Here is a 26,253-nt window from a genome sequence, read left to right as displayed (position 1 = left end):
TAAAACTCCTTATAATCTCTCTAATAGTTAGTATATTTCTATATTAAAAATATATATACTAATAAAGGGAATAGATATATTATAAATACTTAACTAAATTAAAAGTATTAAGGAGATAACTATTAAATAAAAAAAATAGTTAGTTATATTTACTAGGAAATATTATAGTATAAAATTTCTATTTATATAAAGACTTAAAGAGAAGCTTTAAGTTTATACTAAAATTAAACTAGAGTAGTACAACTATTATAATTTAAGTTATATAAGCTACACTAAAGATAAGTATAAGGACTTAAAGGAATACTTATACTATATAAAGCCTTAATATTATCTCTAGAAAAGGAAGCGTATACTATAAAAACAGTTCTTATATATACTATTAACTACGTAACTATAGTTATAATATAAAGGACCTTTAGTGTCTATATTCTTAATATATTAAAGTATATTTAATAAGTGAATAATAAGAGGAGAAACTAATAGTATAGATATTTTTAATAAAGAATAATATAAGGAGTTAAAGAGTAAAAGATTCTTCGTATTATATATATACCCTCTCTTATACTAGGCTTAATTCTAATATATTACTACTTTAATAGATATTATATTAAGCTTTCTAGCTAATAGTAAATAAATACTAAAGATATCTAATCGTTATTTGTCTTATCTTATTATATTAGTTAATTATAATCTCTTACTTTAGCTATAATATAAAAATAAGAATCTGCTTTTACTCTTCTTAATTCTTAGTCTCTTACTATATAAGAACTTTAACTTATTCTTAGGTTCAGCTAATACTAAGATCTATAACTTAAGTTAAGGTATTCTTAATACTTAGAATTTAATAAATATAAAGATTTTTATCCTTAAAATATTCCCTATTATATTCTTAACTAATAAGTGAGCTTTAGTATTTATAAGTAGAATAAAATAACTAAGTAATTTATATTATTTCTACTTATATTATTATATTTTAAGAAAAAGAGGACCTAGCTCTTAGACTTATTATATTTTAACTAGTAAGGATAAATAAAAGAACTCTAAGACCTAAGGAAATAATTAAAAGCTTATTATTACGTAGGATAAGTATAAAGAAAGTATTTATAAGAATAAAAAAAGGAAAAAATATAAAATAACTTCTATATTTAGCTTATTAAAAATTAAGATATTATACTTTAATAATAGCTTTCCTTTAGACTTAATATATATAGTACTTAAGAATATTATAAAGTAACTCTTTAAGATACTAAGGGAAGCTAAGGATAAGGATATTAAAAAGAAAGCTAAGAAGATTCGAAATACTATAACTACTTATATTACTACTAGTATAAAATATACTAGAACTTTACTAGAAGATACTAAGAATATTACTTTTCTTATTCTTATATATAAATAGAAGGATATTAGCGAATAACTTAAAATAATAAGTGACTAAATTCCTATTCTACTTAAATAAAGACCTTATAATATCTCTAAATACTATATAAGTTTTAAGGCTATAAAATAAGAGGTATAATTAATTCGTAATTATATAATTATACTATTATATTTAAGTAAGGAATATATATTATACTTAGAGAATTTAAAACTACTTAGTAATATCTATATTTAAGTATAGAGTTAGGATATTTCTAAGTTATAACTATAATAGTTATAATAGAACTATAAGGCTTTTATATTTAAGTATTAAGACTTATACTATAATAATAAGAAAGGAAGACTAGAGAACTATATTATTAATTTCTATACTCTATTCTACTTAAGTATATTTTATATTCTATCTCTAGCTATTAACTAATAATAATATAACTAACTATATTAGAAGACTTAGACTTATAATTACTTAATAAGCTATTCTTATTAAGTGATATATTAGTATAATTAAATAGCTAGTTAAGTTAAAGTCTAATATTAATAGTAGCCTAACTAAATAACTTATTATAATAAAATATCTTAATAATATACTAATTAAAAGAAAGTCTCTTCTTTACTTTCTAGAGTACTTTAAGTATAAAGATATTTATTCTTACTTACTAAATATATCTATTCTATAAACTTAATACTTTAAATTTATACTTTTAAAAAAGGAAATACTAACGACTTAGTTATAAGTAATTTAAAGCCTTTACTCTTAAGCTCTAAAAGAGGAAATTTCTACTAAGTATGTTATCTTTTACTAAAAATACTATATATACTATAAGCTTTCTATTAGAACTACTTTTAACTCTACTAATATACTCTTTAATAAACAAGAGAATATATTTATTTAGTAGACTTAAATATTACTAGTAGAGAGGGTAATTTATTACTTTAGTTAAGTAATAATATTTACTAAGGTTTAATAATACCTTATACTGATAGTATTAATTCAACTATATATTATTAGTTTAATTAAAAAGTATTATATCTTTAAATATTATAAAATAAGATATAATACTAATATAGAAAATAAAATTACTATTTTACTAATAGAAATAATTATAAGATTAGTTAATTATATAGAAAAGAAAGTTAAGAAGTATAAATTAGTAAAGAAAAAAAGAAATAAGTAAGTTATTAAAGTTAAAAAAATATATAAAGAATAAAAAGAAGTTTACTTAGTTAAAGATTAATTAGATTATAATTAGTTATTTAATAATAAGGACTAATAGAATAAGGTATATAAATATAAGAGCTAAAATAAGAGTTCTAAGAATTTATAAATATAAAAATTCTATATATATCTAAAAATATAAAGAAAAGCTTAATAATAATTTAATAGAAAAGATTTCTATATTTATAGAATTATAGATATTTCTATATTTTATTTTATATAGTATAAAATCTATAATTATAGAAATATTCTCTATAATTATAAGTAACAAGTCTCTATTCTTATAGAAAGATTTTCTATAGAGATCTCTCTATATATATAAAGAAAATTTCCATAAGAATAGAGACCCGTGCTACTATAGTGGGTAGGATAGCCACGAGCGCCTATTCAACTGTGGTAAATAATTGAAAGTATCCCTTGTCCACATAAGCAACAACACGATCTCCTGGCTTGACCTTTGAAACAGAGCTACCAACCGCGACGACTTCTCCAGCGATGTCATTGCCAAGAATGAATAGGTAGGCGTTCTCTGGGACTATCATGCCCGTCTGCTGAATCATGCGATCGACACCATTGATAGCAATGGAATGTGTTTTAATCGTTACTTGATTAGCCAGTGGACAGGGCGGCATGGGTGCTGCTTTCACTGCCAAAGGATGTGCTCGTAAGGCTTCGATGTACGCAGCGAAATTGGTGGAGCACATCTTGATCTGCGAAGATATGGATTCAAGATCAACTATACGTAGCAGGTCATGTAAACGGAGAGGGATAAGTTGGAATTTCGAGTGCGTGGTGAGTGCTACCTGTGGATATTTATCGTCCAAGAAGTGCTGACGACTGCGCCAGTAAAAAGACACAGCTGCACTCGCACTACTGGAGGTCTGTTCTAATTCTAGCCTGTGATAGGTGAAAAAGTTGAAGGATGTTTACGTCCAGTGATTTTTGCTATTGGAATGGATATCTTCTTCCTTCTGCATAAGCGGGGGGTGGAGCGGTTTTGGAGAGGTTGCTTGTCCGTCTCCAGCTTATGGCCAACACAGTACGTAAAGCTCTGACATAGTAACCCGCTACCAGCCCGCGCAAAACAAGGGGGACTTGTAAGTAGGGACAGAGCGTATCAATGGCTATCTTTATTATTAATCAATCCGCCAGAGCAATATCACCAGGTTTCTATCGCATGGCTAGCCTCATGGAGTATCGCACCCCAAAGCCCTCTTAAATGCGAGATATTTTTGATGATAGAGATTGTGTATCTAGCAGAATATGGCTCGCTCTCTCTCTTAATCGTACTTCCGTATCAGTCTCTTCCAAGGCACATCTTAAAATGTGCACAACAGAACTCTCTTTTTAACGACATGTACCATCCAGAGAGTGCATTGGAGTGAATTAACTCGCTACCGCCCTTCATTCGCCGCTCTTGAATCCACGCTTTAGTACTAGGGGACCTTCCATTTGAACTCCCTGGTCGCAGCTTTGGATACAAATAGCCAAATGATCACTCAGATTTACTAGTGCTACAGGTTTGACCTACTGTGGCTCAGTTTTGGTAGGCAAACACCGGATCGAGACATCCTATGAGGTTTTTATATAGACACAGACTATAGTTTGTACAAATACGATCTATAAACAGGCCTTTTTAACGTGTCTTTGCCTTTAATTTACTCAACTATCTGTATTTTTTCTACCTAGGGTATCAGGCGTTAATCATTATCTGAAGAATCAAAGTAAAAGTCTAGATATTATTTGTAACCTAAACAAAGCACAGCTGTTATTTGTATTTATTAGAATTTAATAACTAATGAAGCTACATTCCTTCCCTTTTCCTTCTCTTCTCTGTCCCTCTAGGTAAGCTCTCTGCCCCCCCGCCCCCCCCCTCCCCCGCCCCCTCCTCCTTTCTTTCCCCCTCTTTTCTTTTCTCGCTCCCTTCTATTTTCCTCCTTATTTTTCCCCCTCTTTCGAGTAATTTAAAAGGTAGGTAGTTAGTATTTCAAGTGAAACATGAAAAAGCAAGAAGGCAATGCAAAGATCTGAGCTACTAAAATCTTAATTATCTGTATTTTTCCAACAAAATTACTAGAGGTTTTATACAAGTTTTGTCTGTATTATATTATTATTGCAAATATAGATACATTGCAGACAGGATACAGTTGCTATCTGTATACAAAACCCCGGAGGGCATACGGCATTACTTTTCACGTACACCTATCATGCCTCAGTACTGTACGCGAGGTTGATTGTGTCGCAAGCTCAGCGACTAGCAAGATGTCTGAATGGAAAGTATCAACTACTTATTCACAATGGATTGTACCATGATCACGAGAAGGCGAGAGCTTGTCACTCTTGACATCGTCCAGGATCCACTCCTGCCGGTGCCCTCGTACAAATAGAGCACAGTGCAGTCGAGACGCTCCACGCACTTTGCCAGTCATGTCGTGTATTAATAGAACCTCCTAACTCCAATAGCTTTTCGGGGAAGGAAACAATCAAATTAACTTATGCAGATTCTCGTTTGAATTATTTGACTTGTTGAAAGCTAAGAAGTTGGACCCCCAAATCAAGTTGGGTCTTTGGGTTGGACACCGTGCGTGTATAAATTACGTGAAGGTAAGCACTAATGGCGGGCTTATCTTCACGTAGAATTTGGGAAGGATTCGATGCTATGTTCTGAGTAATTCTTGACAGCTCGCTCCCCAAATTAAAAAGGGATAACAGCAAAACAAGTCTTGGGATCAATAGCAGTATGGTTAATGTCGGAGGTCCGAGTAAGGGCTGCCTGACCTGTATCCGGAGGAAGATCAAGGTATGTCCATTATAGCAGCGACTCATGGAATTATCAAGAGAGAGACACGCGATAACATGGCTTTTGCAGTGCAATCGTGGGCAGCCAACTTGTCAGCAATGCCAGAAAGCGAATCGACATTGCGAAGGTTATCGTGATGTGACGGAGCTCATGTTTCAAGATCAGTCTCAAAAAGTCATTGCTAAGGCTCAGGAAAGTGCGCATGTTCAACCACAGCGTCCACACCCACACGCACAAGACATGACTCTATATCACAAGCCTTAAACGCCACCAGTGTAAGCAAAGCTACCAGCTGCAGTTTGTCTGATGAGTCTACGGTGAGCCGTTCGCTTAGAACTTGCGAGGAGACCGGCTTGGTCGACTTCTTTGCAAATAATTTCACCTGCAATGACGCCGTAGAAATGAGAAGCAACCTCTTCTGGATTCCACAAAGCTTCAATGACTTGCTAAAAGATGATTGCGCGAAGCTCAGCGTACAATGCGCTGGGGCCATGGCCATTGCACGCTTGAAAAGATCTCAATATTTTCTTCGTGAGGCGCAGAAAAAGTACGGAGTAGCAGTACTCGGTCTGGCCCAACAATGGCAGACTGGCGGGTCAGCTGGCCAGGACACCACTTTCATTGCCATTCTTTTCCTCTGCTTCTTCGAAATACTCGCATGCTACGATGCTTCCTGTCCGAAGGCATGGAGAGCACATCTGTATGGTCTCGGAAGCCTCTTTGAGCAACGAGGAGAGGAATATTTGCGTACTGAGTTTGGCGCCCGCATTTTCCGACAAACTCGTAGTCAGATTATTGTCAATGCCCTACAGACCAAAGTGTCTGTCTCGGGAGTATTTAAAAGCTTGCCCGACTGCCGTTCGGTACCAACACGATTTGGAAAGGCTGACGAAGCGGATATGTTGCTTGTACGCCTGTGCGAGATCCAAGCACGAATTAGCAAGCCATATAGCAAGGAAGAATTGCGGTTGGACGCGAGTTCCCTTGAAAAAGACCTCCGTAAATGGGCACAGTCGAGTTCACCATGCTGGACCTATTCGGAGCATCAAAATAAACACCAGTCAAGTCATTGGTGGGATTCCCGCTGCGATATCTACTTGTCAACCTTCACAATGCACGTCTGGAACAAGGTGAGAGCCTCGCGGATTGTTCTTGACGGCATAATGAGAGGATTGCCACCATTGCAAGCCGCGGATGGCAGTGTCTTGTACTAAGACACTCTCGACAAAACTCCAATTTTAGAGATGCACAAGCTGGTCGCAGATATTTGTGCAACGGTTCCCATGTGCTATCGTCCTTCAGCTGTAAACGTGAATTTCGATCAAACGGACGTTCCCCGGCTTGGGGCGACGTATTGGTGGTTATGGCCATTGGAAATAGTTGGCTCCATGAATGAAGCTGCACCAGAATTATTACACTGGGTTGTGCAGTGCCTGGAGCGAATTTTCGAGATGACTGGCATCAAGACGGCCCAGATTGCTGCTTGCAGGCTGAAAATGGGTGATTCCGCCACATATGAACCGTCCATGAGATAGCTTCTAAGATACACATGTAAATTTTAGAAAGTGTCTCATTGTCTCTGTCATGTGTTAGTTGATGTCTTCAACTTTATTCTCTTGCGTTTAGACTACGTACAATCAACGTCGGGATGTCAGTAAGGCAGTGATAAAATCATTGCATGCCTGAGAATATATATACCTTTTATATACCCCCTGGAGTAGCAGTCTCGTCTTTTAGCGCCTTGGCGGGCCCCTACTAAAACAAAGGATATAAACAAACGTATCTTTCTTTATTAGAACCCTACTTAAAATAAGTATAATTATAATATAAGACGTTTAAGCTGATTTTACTAATCTTATAATAATAAAACCCGATCTTAATCTTATAACTATTTTAAAAGTAAAGGTAAGAGTATTTAAATTATCTTACTATAGTTTTAATAAAATAATACTCTTTAGATAGTCTAAAATAAAAGACTATCTCTATTTATAGACTAACCTAACATGAGAGTAGCTTTAGTTAAAGATATTATCTAATAACTATCCTTATTAAAAGTACTTCTAAGTAAAAGAACTACCTTTAATACTTTTTAAAAGTATTATTTAAAGTTTAAAATAGTTTTTTATATTATATAGCTCTAAGACTATTCTTATTATTATAAAGTATAAAAAGATAGATTATATCTTATAATTCTTTTACTAGTAAACTTTCTAAAAAAATATTATTAGCTATATAATATAAAGGTAGTAATAAACCACTTCTTTATTATACTCGATTAGAAAGAGTCTAAAGCTTAGTAAAGCTTAGTAAAGCTTAGTAGAGCTCGGTTACCTTTAAAGAGGTTTACTAATAGTTATCTACTTAATTATATATAACAGGAAATAGCTTTATATTACTATAGGAGTTTATATTAAGCTTTATATTAAATATAATTAGTCTTAATTAGGAATAGCCTAGTGAATTTATCTATATAAGCTTAAGTGCCTTTTATAAAATTAAAGGCTCTTTAGCTTAATATTTATACTAATAGAGAGGTTATTACCTGATCTGTAGTTATTTCACTTATATACTAGCTAATGCTAAACTATACTATTATATTATATTAAGCTTAAATTATACTACTAGTAATAATATAATAATATCCTAACGACTTATACTTATTACTTAAGTAAGTCTTTGTTTTTCAACTCTTACTATTATTACCTTACTAGTGCTACTTACTTATATATAACAATAGATAACTTATATAGAGTTATAAGACTATACTTAGCTTAGTATTATTTGAAAGCTAGAATCGCTTAGCTTTATTATTAGTTATAATTGCGAGACTAGCTAAAAGCAGATAAGTGCTTATTATTACTTAATATACTTATATTAACTCTAAACGTCTAACTAGGTCATAGAACTTAGCTATATAATCTAAGTATTAAGTGTTATACTAGTTATTAAAAATACTTCTAACTTAGACTAGTATCTTATTTACTATTAGCTAGTATTATAAGAGCTAATATCTCTTTTAAAAATATTATTATGTTATAATAGCAAATAAGAGCTACTTTAGAGAAGCTAAACGAGTCTACTAGTATACTTCTAGTAGTAGTAAAAAGACTGTTTTTATAGCTCTTATTTTTTAATACACGCGACTTCTTAAAAGAACTAATTAAATCCTTAAGTTTAAATATATATATTTAACTTATAGCGTGAAACGCTAAAAAGAGTTATTTTAGTACTTATTATAATAGTTATTATTTTATAATAGAATAAGATATACTAGTATATAATATAAAAGTTGCTATTTTATATTCTAATAGTAGAAAGAGCTTTTATTAAGCTTATATACTAAAGGAGTTATTTATATAATTAACTTACTCTTTAAAAACCTTATACTATTACTTGATAATATCTTAATTAAATATTAATTGATTTTTATGATTTTAGTAGCTAATTAATAATATAAACTATAAGTTCTTAATATAATACTTAGGGTAGTTATAATAATAGCTCTTTAAGTAGAAATATAACTTTTATAGAAAATTAAGATAAATCGAACTAATTAAGAGTTAATAATAGAGCTAAATTATTTTTCTTATTTTAAGTTACCTTAGCTAGAGTATAGATATCTAGCGTTAGTAATATAAACTAATTAAAGATAGAAGAGGCTTTAATAGCTAGACTTAGATCTCGCTTATAATATATAGATTTAGTTAATAAGAGTCTAGTAGATTAAATCGCTAGACTATATAGTATAATTATTAGTCCGTAGACTTATATTATAGAAATATAAGAGGTAATCAGAGAGAACAGGTAATTCTAGTTAAAGGATAAACTCTCTTTAAATACGAACTAAGAGCTATTTAAGAGATAGTATATATTTTAATTTTTAAATACTTTTTATAATATATACTTTTAAATACCTTTAAATTAAACCTTTAATTTTAATACATATTAATATATACTTATTATTTATTTACTAGTATAATACTAATACTAATTAGTAGTTACTTTATATTATAAAGTAAATAAGTTAAATATAATAAAGTTAACTTTTAAAATAAAATATTAAATATATATTAGTAAGCTTTTATAAATAAGTAAAATAAGCCTTATAAAGTAACTAGCGAACTCTTATTAATAAGTAAAGTAAGTTTTATATACTACTAATAAATAATAGCTACTTTATAATAATTATTAAGATATCTCTAAAGCTATTTAGTTAGATATTTCCGAAATATAAAAAATACCTTTAAAATACTTATAAATTACTTTTAATATTATAGCGACTTTAATAAATTAAGTTATAGAATAACTTAAAGTAAAAGTTAAAAGTAGTAAACCCTTAATATAAGATAGAACACTAGTATTTAAATACTTTTAAAATATTTTCTAAAAGCTAATATTAATAGTTTAGTTTAAGGATTTATAGATTATTTTATAAGAAAAAGTATTAAAAAAAAGATATTATTTCAGGCCTCTTAAAAGTATTTTCTAAATTAAATAGTAAAAGACTTTAAAAAGTTAATAAATAAGTAATAATAAGAACTATAAGACTATTTTTTTTAAAAAAAAACTAAGTTTATATTTAATATTAAAAAGAACTTTATATCGCTAATACTTTAGTAATAGTAGTTTAAGCGTAAGAGAACACTTAGTTAAATAAATAAAAAACTAAGCTACTACTAGACTTACTATTTAAACTCTTTCTAAATAAGATTTAGAATTATAATCTAAAAAGAGGCTAAGTATAATAAATACTTTATTAAAACTAGCTTAATATATTATCTTTATTTATAAAGATTATAGCTTTTAAAAATATAGAAATTAAGTATTATAATAGCTAAGGAAAAATATGAATAAATAATCTCTTAAATAACTAGGTTCTATTTTAGTATTTAGGCTTTTAAGTACTTTTATATATTAAACTCTTTATAAAAGGCGAGAATCTTTATAAAGCCTTTTTACTTATTAATATTAAAAAAGAGAAATTATTTCTAATAAGGCTAGAAAAATAATATATTAATCGGCTTTTAATATAAAAACCGAGAGATAATAGTTTATTAAATCTTACTTTAGCTTTTATAATATACTTAAAAGATAAGATATTTTCTTTTTAAATACTTAATTAAAACGAATTATATTTAAAACCTAGTTAGTTAAGTTAGTATATTATAAAACTAATTTCTTTAGAATAAGCTAAGTTACTTATAAGTCTTAATAAGATATATACTAAAGAGCTTTAATATAGTAAAGCTAGAGATTATTTTAATAAAAAGCTTTATATCTTTATTAATTTTATTAATTTTTATTAATTTTTATTAATTTTTATTAATTTTTATTAATTTTTATTAATTTTTATTAATTTTTATTAATTTTTATTAATTTTTATTTATTTTTATTAATTTTTATTAATTTTTATTAATTTTTATTAGTAAAGTTTATATTATAATATAAAGTATTTTTATTTATACTTTAAGATAAAAAAGAAAACTTATTAATACTTAAGTAAATAATTTAATATAACTTTTTTCATATTTTAAAATAAGTTACTTTAAAAAAGTAAATTAACTTTAATATAATTAAAAAGCTTCGCACGAGAGCTATAAAGTATTTAATTAGATTTAAAAATAATAGTACTAGTATATAAAATAATAAAACGTTATATAATAAGCTAATATAAGAAGTTTTAAGAAATTTCTTATTTACAATAACTCTATTTAAGCTGATTCTAATATTCTTTATATTAATAAATAATCTTCGCGTAGCTATAAGTATAAAAACTATATAAGATTTCAAATTTAAGTTTAAAAGATACTTCGAAAATAATCCGAATTAGTCTTAAGTATATATTATAAATAGTAATACTTACTACTAAGATTAAAAGATAAAGTTCTTTTTAAGAAATAAATTTAAAAATAAATTTAAAGCTTTTCTAAGATATATAAGTTATATTATTTATAAAAAATAGATTACTATAATAACTATTATTTTAACTAAAAATAAGTAGCTTTAAAAGTAAAGTACTTTATAAAATTAAAAGCTAAAAATATTAAGCTTATAAAAAAGTACTTATAAGATATATATAATATACTTTAAGAAGGATAAATCAGATTCGAAGTTTAATTAAAACTAATTTAAAAGACTTAATAAAAGTAATAAAAGAGATAATTCTAATACTTTAATAGAAAATAATAATAACTACTCTAATAATACTAAAGTAAAAAGAGAAGATAAAAATAAAGTAATATATTTTATTATTATATTTTATATTAGTAAAAAATTCTAGCTCTATCTGATAGCCGGCTAGCTACTAGAGACGCTATTTTCGCTATTTTAATCTAAGTTATATATCGATAAATTTAATAGCTAGCGACTCTTAAAGCTATTAGTAGTAATTTTCACTAGTAATATAGGCGCCTTAGGCGCCTTTAGCGCTAGTAGTGCTTATAAGCCTAATTAGTACTAGCGTATAAAAATAAAAGTAAGTCCGATTTTTATATTATATAAGGTATATTAGTAAGCTTAAAAGTCTTAAAAGCCTTAGTAATATTAAAAATACTAAAGATACTAAGGATACTAGTAAGATAATATTATATAAGAGAATATTATTAGGCTTATATCGCTCGATTAAATAAGGTGCTAGCTTACTCTTATATAGAATTTACTTAAATTAAATTATAAATATACTAGCGAATTTTCGGCGTAGATATTTATAGTATTAATTGAAGGCTTAGCGAGACTAGTTTTAAAGATATATATAAAAAGTATATATCTTTTTAGATTTTTGATTAAAATCTACACTAGTTTAACTATTTTTAGTTAATATAAAATCTAAAAATGAAAATAATTTTTAAATTTTAATTCTAGTTAATTATATTATATCTTTCTTAATTAGGCCTAGCTTATATATAATAGTATGTCTTATATATAACTTATAAGGTGCCCAGAGCTTATAAAGCTGATATATAGCGGTATCTTAGTTTTTAAGGCCGTCTTAAGCGTAAAAAGCGATTATATAGCGAAAATAGCGGAAATAGCGAGTTAGTCTATATACTTGATATTAGACTTTTTTACTAATATATATATTAAAAGTAGAGTATAATATAAAGTAAGTGCTTTAATACTTTAAAAAGTGTAAAGCTATTTATATCCTCTAAAGTATAGTCAAGTAACTTAAGCTTAAAATAATAATAAAAACCTTTATTACTTAATAGTCTAAGATAGTTTTTTAAAGTCTTTTAATTAATACTAGAGTATTAAAAAGAAATATAAGTAGTTTTAACTAGTTATAAGCTTTATAATAAATCTAGAAAGTTATATTTAATAAAAAAAGAGATAAGATATTATTAGATATAATTTAAAGCTAATATAAAAGTTATATTAGGAACTATTATAATTAATATACTTATTAAATAAATAGAATTTATAATTATAAATACTAATATATTATTCTTAATAAACCTTTAATAGCTTAATAAGCTAGAGATTTACTATAATAACCTTACTAATACTTTAGTTTAAGAGAATCTTAAATACTTAATTATCTGAAAAAATAAGTATATATAGCTTCTTTTAGATTAATATTACTAATTACTAGAGTATTCGAATAGAGATATATTAGCTTATTATCTTACGGAAATAGAGATTTATAAGCTTTATAAACGATTTAAGTACCTTTTAGTATATTATCTATAATATCTTTTAAACTAAGTAAGTTATATACTAGATTCTAATATTATATAATAAGTAAAAAAGATATATAAGTACTACTAGAAGTATATAGACGCTTTATATTAGTTCCGATTTAGGCTCTATAATAATATTAACTTTAATTATATAGTTTATATTAATATTATAATATATAGTAATTAGTATACTTTATATATAATTAATAAAGTAATAAAGTTTAAGGTAGTAAGATAGCTTAAAAAGGCTTTAGTTTAATATCTACCTAATTAATATTTAATATATTTAAAGCTATATAAATTAATATATATTTAAAGCTACTTAACTTTATAGTTTATAATTATAAAATAAACTTAAACTTTAAAAAGTTTTAAAGCTTACTTAAGTTAGTTAGAACTATCTTTAAACTTATTTTAATAAAAGTATATTATTTTATTAATAAAATAAAAAGATATTACTATTTATTCTATTATACTTATAAAATCGTTATAAAAAAATATAAAGATCTTAATACTAAAAGATACTTATAAATAGCTATTAAAGTTATAAATAATATAACTAGACTAAATAGTTTAGTTATTATATTACTAGTTTTAGTATATACCTTAAAATAATAGAATTAAATACTTTTTATTTATTAGTTAAATAATAAGTAGTTACTATTAAAAAGGCTATAAAAGCTATATATAAGTTTTATATTATATATAAAGTTAATAATATATTAGCTACTTAAAATAGCCTTAAAACTACTTATATTCATAATTTTCAGATTAATAATAAGGTTTTTTTTTAAAAAAAAAACCTTTATTTAAAAAATAAGAGAGACCTTATAATTTCTTAAAAATAAATAATAAAGATTACAAAGTTAAATTAATAATAAATAGTAATATATATATATTTTATTTTATCTCTATTCGACTATTTACTATAAATAACTTTAGTATTAAATAATAAAAAGAGAAGTTACTAAAAGATATTTAATATTAAAAATAATTAACTTAAAAAATACTTAAATCTATACTAAAAACTATTTATATTAAGATCTTATTTATAAAATAGATTAATAGACTACTAAGATATATATAATATATAATACTAAAGCGCTTTTAATAAAAAAGAATATAAGAAATTAAGAGCTTTCTATTAAGCTACAATTAAAAGGTAAGATTATAACTCTAAGACTACTATTTTAAAGATCTTATTAAATAAAGTATAAAGCTCTTATTAAAAAAAGTATTTTTATTCTTATTTATAAAAATAACTTTAAAGTAAAAAGCTAGCGTATCTTTAAGTTTAAAATAGTAGATAAAGTTAAAAGTAAAAAGATAATAAGCTTATATAAGAAATCTAAGCTTATTATTTAATACTTTAATAATAAGAGTAAATAAAAGATCTTAACTTAATTATTAATAATCTAATAGATTAGTTAAAAGCTTATTATATACTTAATTATAGTACTTAGTTATTTATAATATATTTAAAATAACTCTAAGTTAAAGCTAGTATTATAGGATATTACGTAAGCTTATACTTAAGTAATAATAAAGCTTTTTTATAAGTTATTTATATAGCTACTAAAAGAGATTACTAATAAGTATCTATTTAGTATAATATTTATAATAGTACTTTTATTATATAATATACTTAAGTCTAGAAACTATTAGTTTAATATATATTATAAGTACTATATAAAAAGCTTTTAAATAGAAATATTAACTTATAACTTATATCTCTTAATAAGTACTAAAGAGACTAATAAGTTTATAATTATAGGAATATAAATAAATAATACTTTTATTTTAGAAGATAAGATATTCTTAATAAAAGAATAAAAAGTGATTAATTAAGTTAGCTTTATAATAAAACTAATATAAGTTTTAAACTAATTCGAATTATTAATATTTAATAGATATATAATTAGTATAAAAAAGAATAGTTTTTATATATTTTAAAAAAGTTAAAGTATAAGGCTTAAGTAAATTAATATTAATAAGAGAGATTATAAAAAAGCTTATAAAGTCTACTTTGAAACGATTTATTAGCTAAAAGCTATATTTAACTTATTAATAGTAATATAATACTAAAACCTAACTTTTAATAATATTAAAGCCTTAGATCTATGTTTTAAGTAGTAAATAGAGAACTAAAAGAAGGCTTATAGTATGTTCTTATAGACCTAGGTTTTATAAAGATTTACGCTTTTATTAATAGATCTTTTATAAATAATAAAGACCTTAGCTTCTAAATCGGATTTATACTAGTAATTGAAACTAAATTAAAAGGGATTTAAGGGTTTTTTTTATTTAGTAACTTAATATATATAAGTTTTATAAAGTATAAAAGAGTTACTTAAGTAGTACTCGCTTTGAAATTATATATTAATATTTCTAATAATTATAGTTGATATAATAACTAATAAGCTAAGCTTTTTAAAGCTCTTTACTATAGTTTATATTAATTCTTTATCTTTTTATAAATATATTATAAAACTTAGTAATATAAAAGAAAAATATTTAATAATTAATATTATAGTAATTTGTTAATTATATAAATATAAAGAACTAATAGAGATATAATAGATTAATAAAGTAAATAACCTTACTAATATTATAATAAAAGCTAATCTAAATAAAGCTCTTTAAGAAGTTATTAATATTAACTAGTTAATAGTAAAAGTAAAATAATAAATTAAAAGATTAACTGAAGTTAATTTAGACTTATAATAGAAGTATTTTAGTATATTTACTTATTTTTCCTATATTAATTTCCTTATAACTCTTTTTTATTACTTATTTATTTTTTTATAATTAAGTAAAATATAATAATAAAAATAACTTTTATTTTAAGATAATAACCCTCTGATTTAAAGCGCTAATAAGCGGCTTTATAATAATACCTTAATAAGAACTAATTACTAGTTTTATTATAATAAGTATAAAAAATACTATTATAAAAAACTAATTATAAAACTAATCTGAAATAAGACTAAAAATATAACTACTAGTACTATAAAGATAGGATATTATAAGAAGTACTACCTTATATACTAATTAATAATATATAAAAATAAAAGTTATCTCTTAAGAATCTAAAGTTATAAAAGAGAGAAAAGCTTAAAAGCTCTTAAAGTTATATACTCTAGAAAAAAAGCTAGCTAAAGTACTTCTTAAAAGGAATAACTATAGCTAAGCTAACTAAGAATAAAAGAGAGATTTTTATACTTTATATACTACGTAGTATTATATTAATTCCCTATTTAAAAAAGCTTATCCTTAAGTATCTATTTAATTTCTTATTATTATTTAACTTATTATAGTTATTAATACTATCTTCTTAAGCTTTTATCTACTTTAAGAGTATAACTAAGAGGCTAGCTTACTTAAGATATTATAAGTAGAATTCATAGAGCTTATAAGATATATATTTAAGGTTAAATATTAGGTACTATATAAAGTTAATATCTTTATTTAACTAAGAGACTTTATATAATAAGTTATTATATTATTTCTAATAAGCTAATATAGTTTTACCTTCTTATTTATTATTATCTATTATATTAATAAGTAGTAAGTATTATTAGACTTATCTTAAGAGTAAGTCGTTTAAGTACTAATATAACTTATTAAAGGGAAAGATATTATAGATTTTTATACTTAATAGAATTTTTAACTTATATAAGTTATATACTTTTTCTAAGACTTTAAAAGAACTATTAGTAAAGTTATCTAACTAATAAGAAAGCCGGAGTATATTATAATACCGCGTATTAAGCTATATAAAGTCGCTTATATTAAAGTCTATAATATAACAGGATTTATTATAAGCTCTAAATATATAGTCTTAGGCCTAAAATAAATAAGATTTTACTATATCTTATACTTTTTAATAATATAAGATATATTTAGCAGCTTAATAAGTATTTAGCTTATTTATTAGTGAAACTAAATCTAAGAGGTCGATTTTCTAATTCTATATAGTTTAAAGAGTATAATTATAGACTACTTTATGAGAGAATAAACTACTAAAAGAGTTATATAATAATATAAGTTAAGTATAGTTTATAATTAGTAAGAATTCAGACTAGTTATCTTAATAGTAGCTAATAAAAAACTAAAAGTATTATTATAAGTACTAGTTATATATTTTAGTCTAGCTATTTATCTATAAGTAATTAGCTATTAATAACTTATATTAAGAGCTTAAGATTAAGTTGAATTACTTCTAAAAAGTAGAAATAAACTAAGGCTCTTTATCTAAGGTTATACTAAGTAAAGCTTCGAAATACTTATAAATATAATAAATATATAATATAATAAGCTTCTAAGAGTTAATACTTTTTTAATAGAGAATAAAAATAGCTTATTTACTAAACTTATTAATAATAATAAGTATATTATTATAACTATATTTATTTAGAAAGAATAAGTAAAAGTTTATAATTTTATACTTCTAAGAGCGCGTAAGTACTAATAAGAGGTAAAGGAAGCTAATCTTCTTATTTCTAAGGACTTATATTTAATAGTAAGTATAATAATTCATATAATAGTATTATATAGTAGTTAGTATATTATATTACTAATATTAAGTTAATAGTAGTTATAATATCTTTTAAGCGCTAAGATATATTATCTTAATTCTATTATATATCTCTTAAATAAGAAAAGTCTAAAGGTAATTTATATTAAGTATAATAAGGTAGCTATTATAAAGAAGAAGGTCTTTTTTTAGAGTAAGCTTATCTAAGGTATTAAAAAGAGCTTACTTTTATAAAGCTTAAAAAGAAATAGTAGCTTTATTTATCTTAAGGATTTAGTAGATTACAGAGATAAATAAAAAGAAGTTTATAATATTTAAAGAGAAGATTATAGTATTAGTAAGCTATATAAAATATGGGTTTACTATTAAGAGATTAGGGTTAACTTAGTTATACTAAAGAAACTATTATAAGCGCTAGCCTCTCTTAGTAATATTCTATATATCTAGTTTCTTATTTTACTATAAGAGAGTATTTATAAAGAGGTTTTATATACTTAGATAGTAAGTAATTATAAAGTTATAGTTAATAAGTAGCTTAGCTTAGTAGGCTTATCTAGTATTTAACTATTTTAAAGTTATAAAGTATTTAAGAGCCTTATAATCTATTAGTATATAAATCTATTAAGAGGAGCTAGTAAGCTCTATATACTAGTAGCTAAAAGAGCGAATAATAATAAGTATCTCTTTATTATAAATAATATAGTTAAGCTTAACTAAAAGTATAGTCTTTAAAAAGAAAGTAATAAGAAACTAATCTTTATTATACTATTAGGAAAGTATACTTATAATTATACTATTACTTATATTTATCTTTAGAAAGTAAAGTAAGTCTTACTTATAATATTAAAAGAGAGATATACTAGTTAAAGTATACTTAAGATAATTAAAAGTAGCTTAATAGTCTATAGAAAAGATTAAAGGAATATTATTCTTTATTAGTTAAATAAGAGGTTTTATTATAATTCTATAGTCTTAAATAAAGTATCTATAGAAGTTATAAAAGCTAAGGAAGAATTATATATTTTTTTATAATTTAAGAGTATTACAATTAATAAATAATAGTAATTTTCTTTAGGTTTACTTTAAAGCTAGAAATAGAAATAATAAAGCCTAAGTACTTTATATAAGTAATATTAAACTTATTCTTCTTTAAGTCTACTTAGAAGCTAATATTAGCAAGTCTTTTTAGAACTCTCTTTATATAGAAGTAATACTTAGTAGAGTTATTTAAATAAATAAGAATATTATTTCAGTATATAATATAAAAGTTATTAAAGTAATTAAAAAGTATATTATTTATATAGTACTAGTATATAGTAGGGCTATTTATAAAGCTAAAGAAAAGAATCTTATACTTATATACTTTATATTAAATATAGAAAGTAATATATTCTTTAAAGGCTAAGTCTATTTAAATATAATAGAAAGCTTATTAAATATCTAACTTTATAAAGATCTTAATACTTAAGATATAAATAAGAGTCTTATTAATAAGAAGTAAAAAGTACTAATCTTTTCAAGTAAGGGAATTTAGTACTTTAATATTAATATATAAGTAAAAAGAGTTATTAGCTTTTTAAATAAAGAGAATAAAAGTAGTAGAAGGAGATTAAGACAGCTTAATAAAGCTTTTATTTAAATTATTTATAATATACTTCTTAGTAGCTTTAAGCTTATTACTAGATATCTTATATAAAAAGAAATACTTAAGGCCTTTCTTATTTTCTTTTTTAAGCTTAATTTTATAATTATATAAGTAATATAAAAGAAGAAAGTTACTTTTTAACTTAAAGAAAATATATATATATATTATGTATTTCGCAGGAATAAGAGGCTTTATATCTAATTCTAGTAATTATTAAGTAACTTATAATAATATCTAATAGTAAGAGATAAGGTTAATAGTTAACTTAGAAATAATAGTAGTATATTAGTTTTATAAAGTTAAGTTCTTAAGTAAGGAGTTTATTTTATATAAAATAATTATAAAGACTTTATTATTTGATTTATATTTATATATTATATAAAATATAATTATACTTATAATATATACTTTTAAACTAACTAATTATAATATACTAATAATACTATCTTTATATTAACTAGTACTATTATTAAGGAAATATCTTAGTTAAAAGAAGAATAAGGCTTTTATAGATATAGATATAAGTATAGTATTAGTTAGCTCTTACTATATTTAGTAAAGAGAAGCTACGAGAGAAGAGATATAATTTATAGATATTAACTTTAGAAGAGCTATATTTAAAAGAGAAGCTATAAGAGAAGTAATATGATTTATAGATATATTTATAGAAAGGATATAATTCCCGGAAGGAGTAAGAGAGAAAGAATTAGTAATTACCTCTTTTAAAAAGTATATAAAGATATCTTCGCTCTTTTTAATCTTTTTTCTTTATAACTTACTTAGGCTTAAAGCTAAATTATAAGAGTAATAATATAATACTTATAGAAGTAAAATTTTATTATAGCTATCTTTTATAAAAGTAAAGAATAAATTATTTATCTTTTCCTTATTTTATAAAGAATTTAATAAAGGCTCTATTAGTATTAAAAGTTATTCTTTTTAGTTTATATAGGAATTTAACTAAAAAGCTACTAGAATATTAATAATAATAAGAGAATTATTAGCGGTCTATTATTATTAAGTACTTTAATACTTATCTAATTTCTAGTCCTAGTAATTAATATCTTACTAGTATTATTATTAAGCTCGCTAGTATTATAAATCTTATATTCGAATATTATAACTATAAGAGACTATAAGTAGGTAGTTCTAGAGCTAATATAATTATCTTTATAAGGTATTTATAAGAACTTTATATTAGGTTAATTATTCTTATTTAAAGATAACTTTATAGTTTCTTAAATAAGTAATTAAAAAAAGAAGTATAAGTTTATAAATACTTGTTTATAATTAAGTTTAATATAGTATAATAAGAAATTACTTTACTAAAAGTATTATTATATCTTTTAACTAAAATAGAAGTTAATAAATAATAAAGTAAAAGTTTAAAGAAAAAGAAAAGAGACTTAAGAAAAAAGAATTAATAAAATAATATCTATTAGTTTTAAAATTAAGAAATACTAGTAATTAATATAATAAGCTATTCTAAGAGAGAGTTACTATAATAATAAAAGATTTATCTTTAAAGAGCTTTATTAAGTCTAAATATTATATATCTTATATAAGATCTAAGAAGAAGCTTTTACTTAGGCTTATTCTTTTCCTTAAGTAATAGACTGAAGAAGTAGTTTAACTATAGTGTTTTTATATATTTCCTTATTATTACTAAAGCTTTTATCGAAATATGAGGTCTTTACTTTAATAGTATTTATAGCTAAAGTAATTATATACTAAGTATATAATATAAAGTATTAAAAGAGAACTAAAGGAGTTAAAATATATAATATTTTAGTATATATAAGAAAGGTATAAGGTTAAAAGAGTATAATAAGTAAATTCGAGTTAACTTAATAAGAGATAGTATTTATTATAATAAGTTAAGTTAAAAGTCTTAAGGTTTTAATAGCTTTAACTAAGGCTTTATATTATATAATATAAATAATTCGTTTAGTTATCTATCTTTAGTTCTTAGCTTAAATAGTTATTACTTACTCTCTAAAAGTATTATAATACTTATATTTTAAGTATAGTTAGTAATATAGTTTAAATAAAAGCTTATCTTAAAAGTTTATTTATAAGATAGTCTTATTAAATATTCTAATAGTTTAAGCTAATATTTAGAATTAGTAATAGAATTCTTAGAAACTTATAAATAGCTTTATAATAAGTAGGTTATAGTTATTTTACGTAATCTATTACTTATAAAAGTTTAAGAGAAAAGAGATTACTTCTTTAATAAGATCTTTAGTTTCTACTAAGGTACTATTATTATTAAAAGTTAGCTTTAAAAATATAAGCTTAAGGTAAGTTCTTATTATACTTTTAGTTTAATTTAATAGCTAATCCTTCTTATAGTTAGTATCTATAAAATAAGAGGCTTAATATTAAAAGTTATTTTATATTTAAGCTTCTTATAACCTTAGGCTATATTTAACTTTATTAGAAAGTTAATTCTAGAGGTTAAGGATTTTTTTAATATATATAGTAACTAATATTTAAGAGAAGCTACTAAGAGTAAGCGATATCTTTATAAAAGTTCGGTTTATTAAAGAGCTATTATTATAAGAGTCTAGAGACTTAAAAGTAATAGAGTAAGCTTAATATAAGCTATTCTTATAAAGGTAATATAATTTAGCTTTATATTATACTTATATATTCGCTATTTTAACTTATAAATATTTAATCTTAATAATAAGAAAAGAGAAAGAAGTTATATTATTTTTATAAGCTCACGCTTTTATATAAAGCTATACTATTTCTTTAAGAAATCTTAAGTATATTATATTACTACTTTTAGCAACTAGTTTATTAGCTTATTCTTTTATATCTTACTAAAGCACTTTATCTTTTATTTGTAAGCTCTTTAAAAGAAGTATTATCTTTTTTAAGACTTAAGTTATAATAAAAGAGTTAAAAGAAGTTAGAAGAATTAGAAGAAGAGAGATTAAAGTTAATATAAGTAAAGAGAATACTATTCTTTAAGCTAAGCTTAATATAAGGCTTCTTTATAATAACTTATACTTAAATATTATAGTATTATATCTTATAGTAATATATTATAAATAAATTTAAAAAGAGGATATTTACTATTTTCCTAGATATAGAAAAGAGAGCTTTAAATAATATAACTACTAGTATTATAAAAATAAGATATTATAAGAAGTACTACTTTATATATTAATTAATAGTATATAAAGATAAAAGTTATTTCTTAAGAATCTAAAGCTATAAAAAAGAGAAAGGCTTAAAAGCCCTTAAAGCTATATACTTTAGAAAAAGGGCTAGCTAAGGTACTTCCTAAAGGAGATAGCTATAGCCGAGCTAGCTAGAGGTAAAAGAGAGATCTTTATACTTTATATACTACGCGGTATTATAAAAAACTCTTTACTTCTATATATTACTTATATTAAAGTTACTAACTCTAGTAGATTCTCTTTTCTTTTTTTTAAATAAAAGAAGAGAAATCGAATTAGGTACTAAAGTATTATTATTACTTTCTTTTACTTTAGAGAGCTAATTAATTAGTATAAAGCTAAAAAAGCTACTACTTAAGCTATTACTACTACTAAAACTAAAACTACTAAGACTAGTACTTAAACCTCTCTTTAAACTACTTTTAAAAGTACTATAAGTACTTATCTTTAATCTAGAACGCTTTATAATAGCCGAATTATCTAATAAACCTTTCTGCTTTATATTAATAGTTCTTAAGTATTATAAAGCTATAAGAGTCTCTTATACTATAAGCTATTAGATTATATCTTATAAAAAAAGTAAAAAAAATCGATTAAAGTAAAAGAAATACTTATAATATTTTATTTTAAAATTCTAGTTAACTTCTTATAAAAGAAATATATTTCTACTAATATAACTATAATAACTAATAGTACTATCTTAAATACAAGGGATTTAGTAATAAAAATAATATTTTAAAAAGTAGTAATAGCTTTTTTAATAATAGCTTAATTTTTACTGATAAGAGTATTAGTAAAAGTATAATATTTATTAGCTATATATATTAAGATCTACTTTTATTAGTAACTTAAAATTATAAAAAAAAGGGTTATAGATAAAAATTAGATAAGAAATACTTATAAGTTTATATTTATTTTTATTCTTAATATAATACTAATATTTTAAGCTACTAAAACTTTTAAATTCATATAGTTCTTTATTACTTTTCTTTTAATAATTAATATATTTATAATACTATACGCGAAATATAGTCGAGAGAGTATTAAAAAGGTAGAGAATTAATACTAACTTATATTAGTAAAGAGCTTTATTATTATATTATATCTAAAGATAAGATATATTTACTTTTAAATTACTTAATTTATTTAATATCTTTTAAAGAAATCTTATAATTAATAAGAATCTCTAAGATAAATAGTATTAATTCTAAACTTATAGTTATTATTATTATTATTATTATTATTATTATTATTATTATTATTTAATAAAGAAAAGAGAAGGTTTCTAAGAAGAAAGTTATTTTTATATAAATAAGTGTATTATATTTAAGCCTAATTTAAATATAATATAATATTATTTATTATTATTACTTAGTTATTATTATTATCTTCTACTTTTATATTATTAATTACTATTAGATAAACTATTAGCTTTTTAATTTCTTAGAATCTTATATTAACTTAATAATAATAATATTTAATTCTTTATAAGTTTATATATATTCTTTATATTCTAAGATATTACTTAATAATAAATTATAATTTATTTATATCTTTACTTAATAAGAGAGATACTTTTAGATAATAACTAAAGATATTCTAACTACTAATATATATAAGTTAGATATTTATTACTTTATTATATCTTTAATTCTTTTTATTATATCTATATTCTTTATTTTATTTCTTTTATAATTATTAGAAATCTTTTATTTCTAAAAGAAGTTTTACTAGTATTAGTTTATAAACTTATATTATAAAAGTATAAAAAGTAATTAAAAATGATAAGTAATCTTAGTTAAGAAAAGAACTACTTTTAAATTAAACTTTAGATTTTAATATATATTAATATATACTTATTATTTATTTACTAGTATAATACTAGTAAAAAGCTTATATTTAGAATAGAATAGATTATATACTTAGATAGCGTAATAAGAGTTAACTTATAAAAGATTAACTATTAGTCTAATAACTTATCTATAAACTTAACTTTATATTCTTTAAATAGAATAGATATTTAATTTACTTTTCTAATTTTTATAATATCTTATTTAATAAATTTAGTATTATAGTATTTATAAGTATAAATTATCTGAGAAATTAAGTATTTTATTTATTTTATAATTATAGTAAATTCCGCTTAGATTCGGAAATAATATAATATCTATAGTTAAAACAATTAGATCTATATACTTTTTAAAAGCTAATAGAAGCTTTAAAAGAAATAAAAATAACTAATATTATAAGACACTTAAAATATAAGTATTATATATTAATATATATTACTTAAGTTATATCTTATTACTTATTAAAGTAAAGATTAATAAGGCTATTTTAAAAGATTAATTCGAATTTATTTAACTTCTTAAAATACTTTAGAAATTGCTTTTAGCTTTTAATACTTAAATATAAGTATAATAAACTACTTATCAATTATAAAATTTAATTAAAATGTTATAATAAAGTATTTAAAAGTATTAAAAGCTTTAAGTACTAAGTATATACTTAGTTTAAGCTTTTAATTTATAAATTTAAATATAATTAAGAGAAAGTAATTATTATAATTTAAAGATTTATAAGATATAGGTAAATAAGCTTAGTATTAAGCTTAAGCTCTTTTTTCTTATTATATATAAACTAAATAGTATAACAGAATAAGCTAATCAAGAGGTAATTATATAAGTAGTAAAAATATATTTATTTATAAATCTTCTTAAAGAACTTATATTAGAATACGCTTTAGTAATATAGAACGAGCTTTTATTCTACTTTAGTTAGTGCCTTAAGGCCTCAGGTTGGACTCTACGTTAGTGATATTTATTATCTATAAGAACCTTTATTTAATATTATAATAAAAAATCGAAGACTTTTTCTCTCTTCATTCTAACTTAAGTATATTTTAATACTTCTTTATTTTACCTCCTTAGACTTCCTTCTTTTATATAGCTTTTATATTAGTAATTAATATAAAGAGATAAATTATAAAGGATTCTATCTTTATATAATTTTATAATAACTCTTTAACCTATTTAAATTACCCTACTATTAAACTAATAAAATAATTATTACTAGTTTATATTAATACTTTTAAAAATAAATAGTACTTTAGATTAACTTAAAGAGAATAAATAACCTTAGTAAATAAGGAAATCCCTTAGGAAATCTAATAATAGCTTTATATTTATTTCTAAAGTTAGATTTATTATTTTATTAGATTATTTAGTATCTTTTAATTACTATTAAGCTTAATATTTTATAATAATAGAAACTAAAGTTAATAATTAAAAGCTTATAGAATTTCTTATTTTAGTAATATTATCTAGTTAAGAATCCGCTTATAAAGAGCTTTAACTTAGAAAACTAAGACATAATATAAAAAGAAGTATTTTAGTAGTTTAATTTATTAATTTTAAAGTTCCTACTAATAATACTACTTATTTTTAGCTTACTTCATAAATAGCTAAAAAGAAATTAGAAGTAGATTATCTTTTATATTAATAAGACTAATAGTAAATACTAAAAGTAACTTATAAGCTAAGATTATAAGTTAGATAGTAGTTAAATATAGTAATAAATTCTAATAATAATATTAAAGAATTAATATATATCTTCTTTATTTAAATAGTTTTTATTCTTCTCTTTTAAAAATTTAAAAATTTAAGAGAAAATAAGATTAGAACTAATTAAAGCTTACTTTAATTTATCTTTTATCTCTTTAGATATATCCTTTACCTTTAATTTATTAATAGAATTTTAAAATACTTGAAAATCTATAATTCTTATTTTTAGTATAATATTAAAG

The 26,253-nt window shown here is 22.7% G+C and overlaps 2 protein-coding genes across 2 annotated transcripts; one reads left to right on the top strand and one right to left on the bottom strand.

Annotated features, from left to right (window-relative positions):
• Positions 1–2,976: 2,976 nt before the first annotated feature.
• ONS95_008665 (uncharacterized protein) lies at positions 2,977–3,297 on the bottom strand (the record flags this gene model as incomplete). Its single annotated transcript, XM_058502208.1, has 1 exon — positions 2,977–3,297. One exon carries the CDS (start codon positions 3,295–3,297, stop codon positions 2,977–2,979), a length of 321 nt encoding a protein of 106 aa, XP_058361135.1.
• Positions 3,298–5,242: 1,945 nt separating this feature from the next.
• Positions 5,243–7,080, top strand: ONS95_008664 (uncharacterized protein). The gene is made up of 2 exons (XM_058502207.1): positions 5,243–5,393; positions 5,463–7,080. The coding sequence occupies exon 2, from the start codon at positions 5,795–5,797 to the stop codon at positions 6,605–6,607; it is 813 nt and encodes a 270-aa protein (XP_058361134.1). The 5' UTR covers positions 5,243–5,393; positions 5,463–5,794; the 3' UTR covers positions 6,608–7,080.
• Positions 7,081–26,253: the final 19,173 nt, after the last annotated feature.

The sequence above is a fragment of the Cadophora gregata genome, assembly GCF_030347475.1.
Source record: "Cadophora gregata isolate MNR1 chromosome Unknown scaffold_3, whole genome shotgun sequence".
Classification (NCBI taxonomy): domain Eukaryota; kingdom Fungi; phylum Ascomycota; class Leotiomycetes; order Helotiales; family Ploettnerulaceae; genus Cadophora; species Cadophora gregata.
The sequence above is the reverse complement of the archived record's forward strand: the minus strand, read 5'-3'. Positions and strand labels throughout refer to the sequence as shown.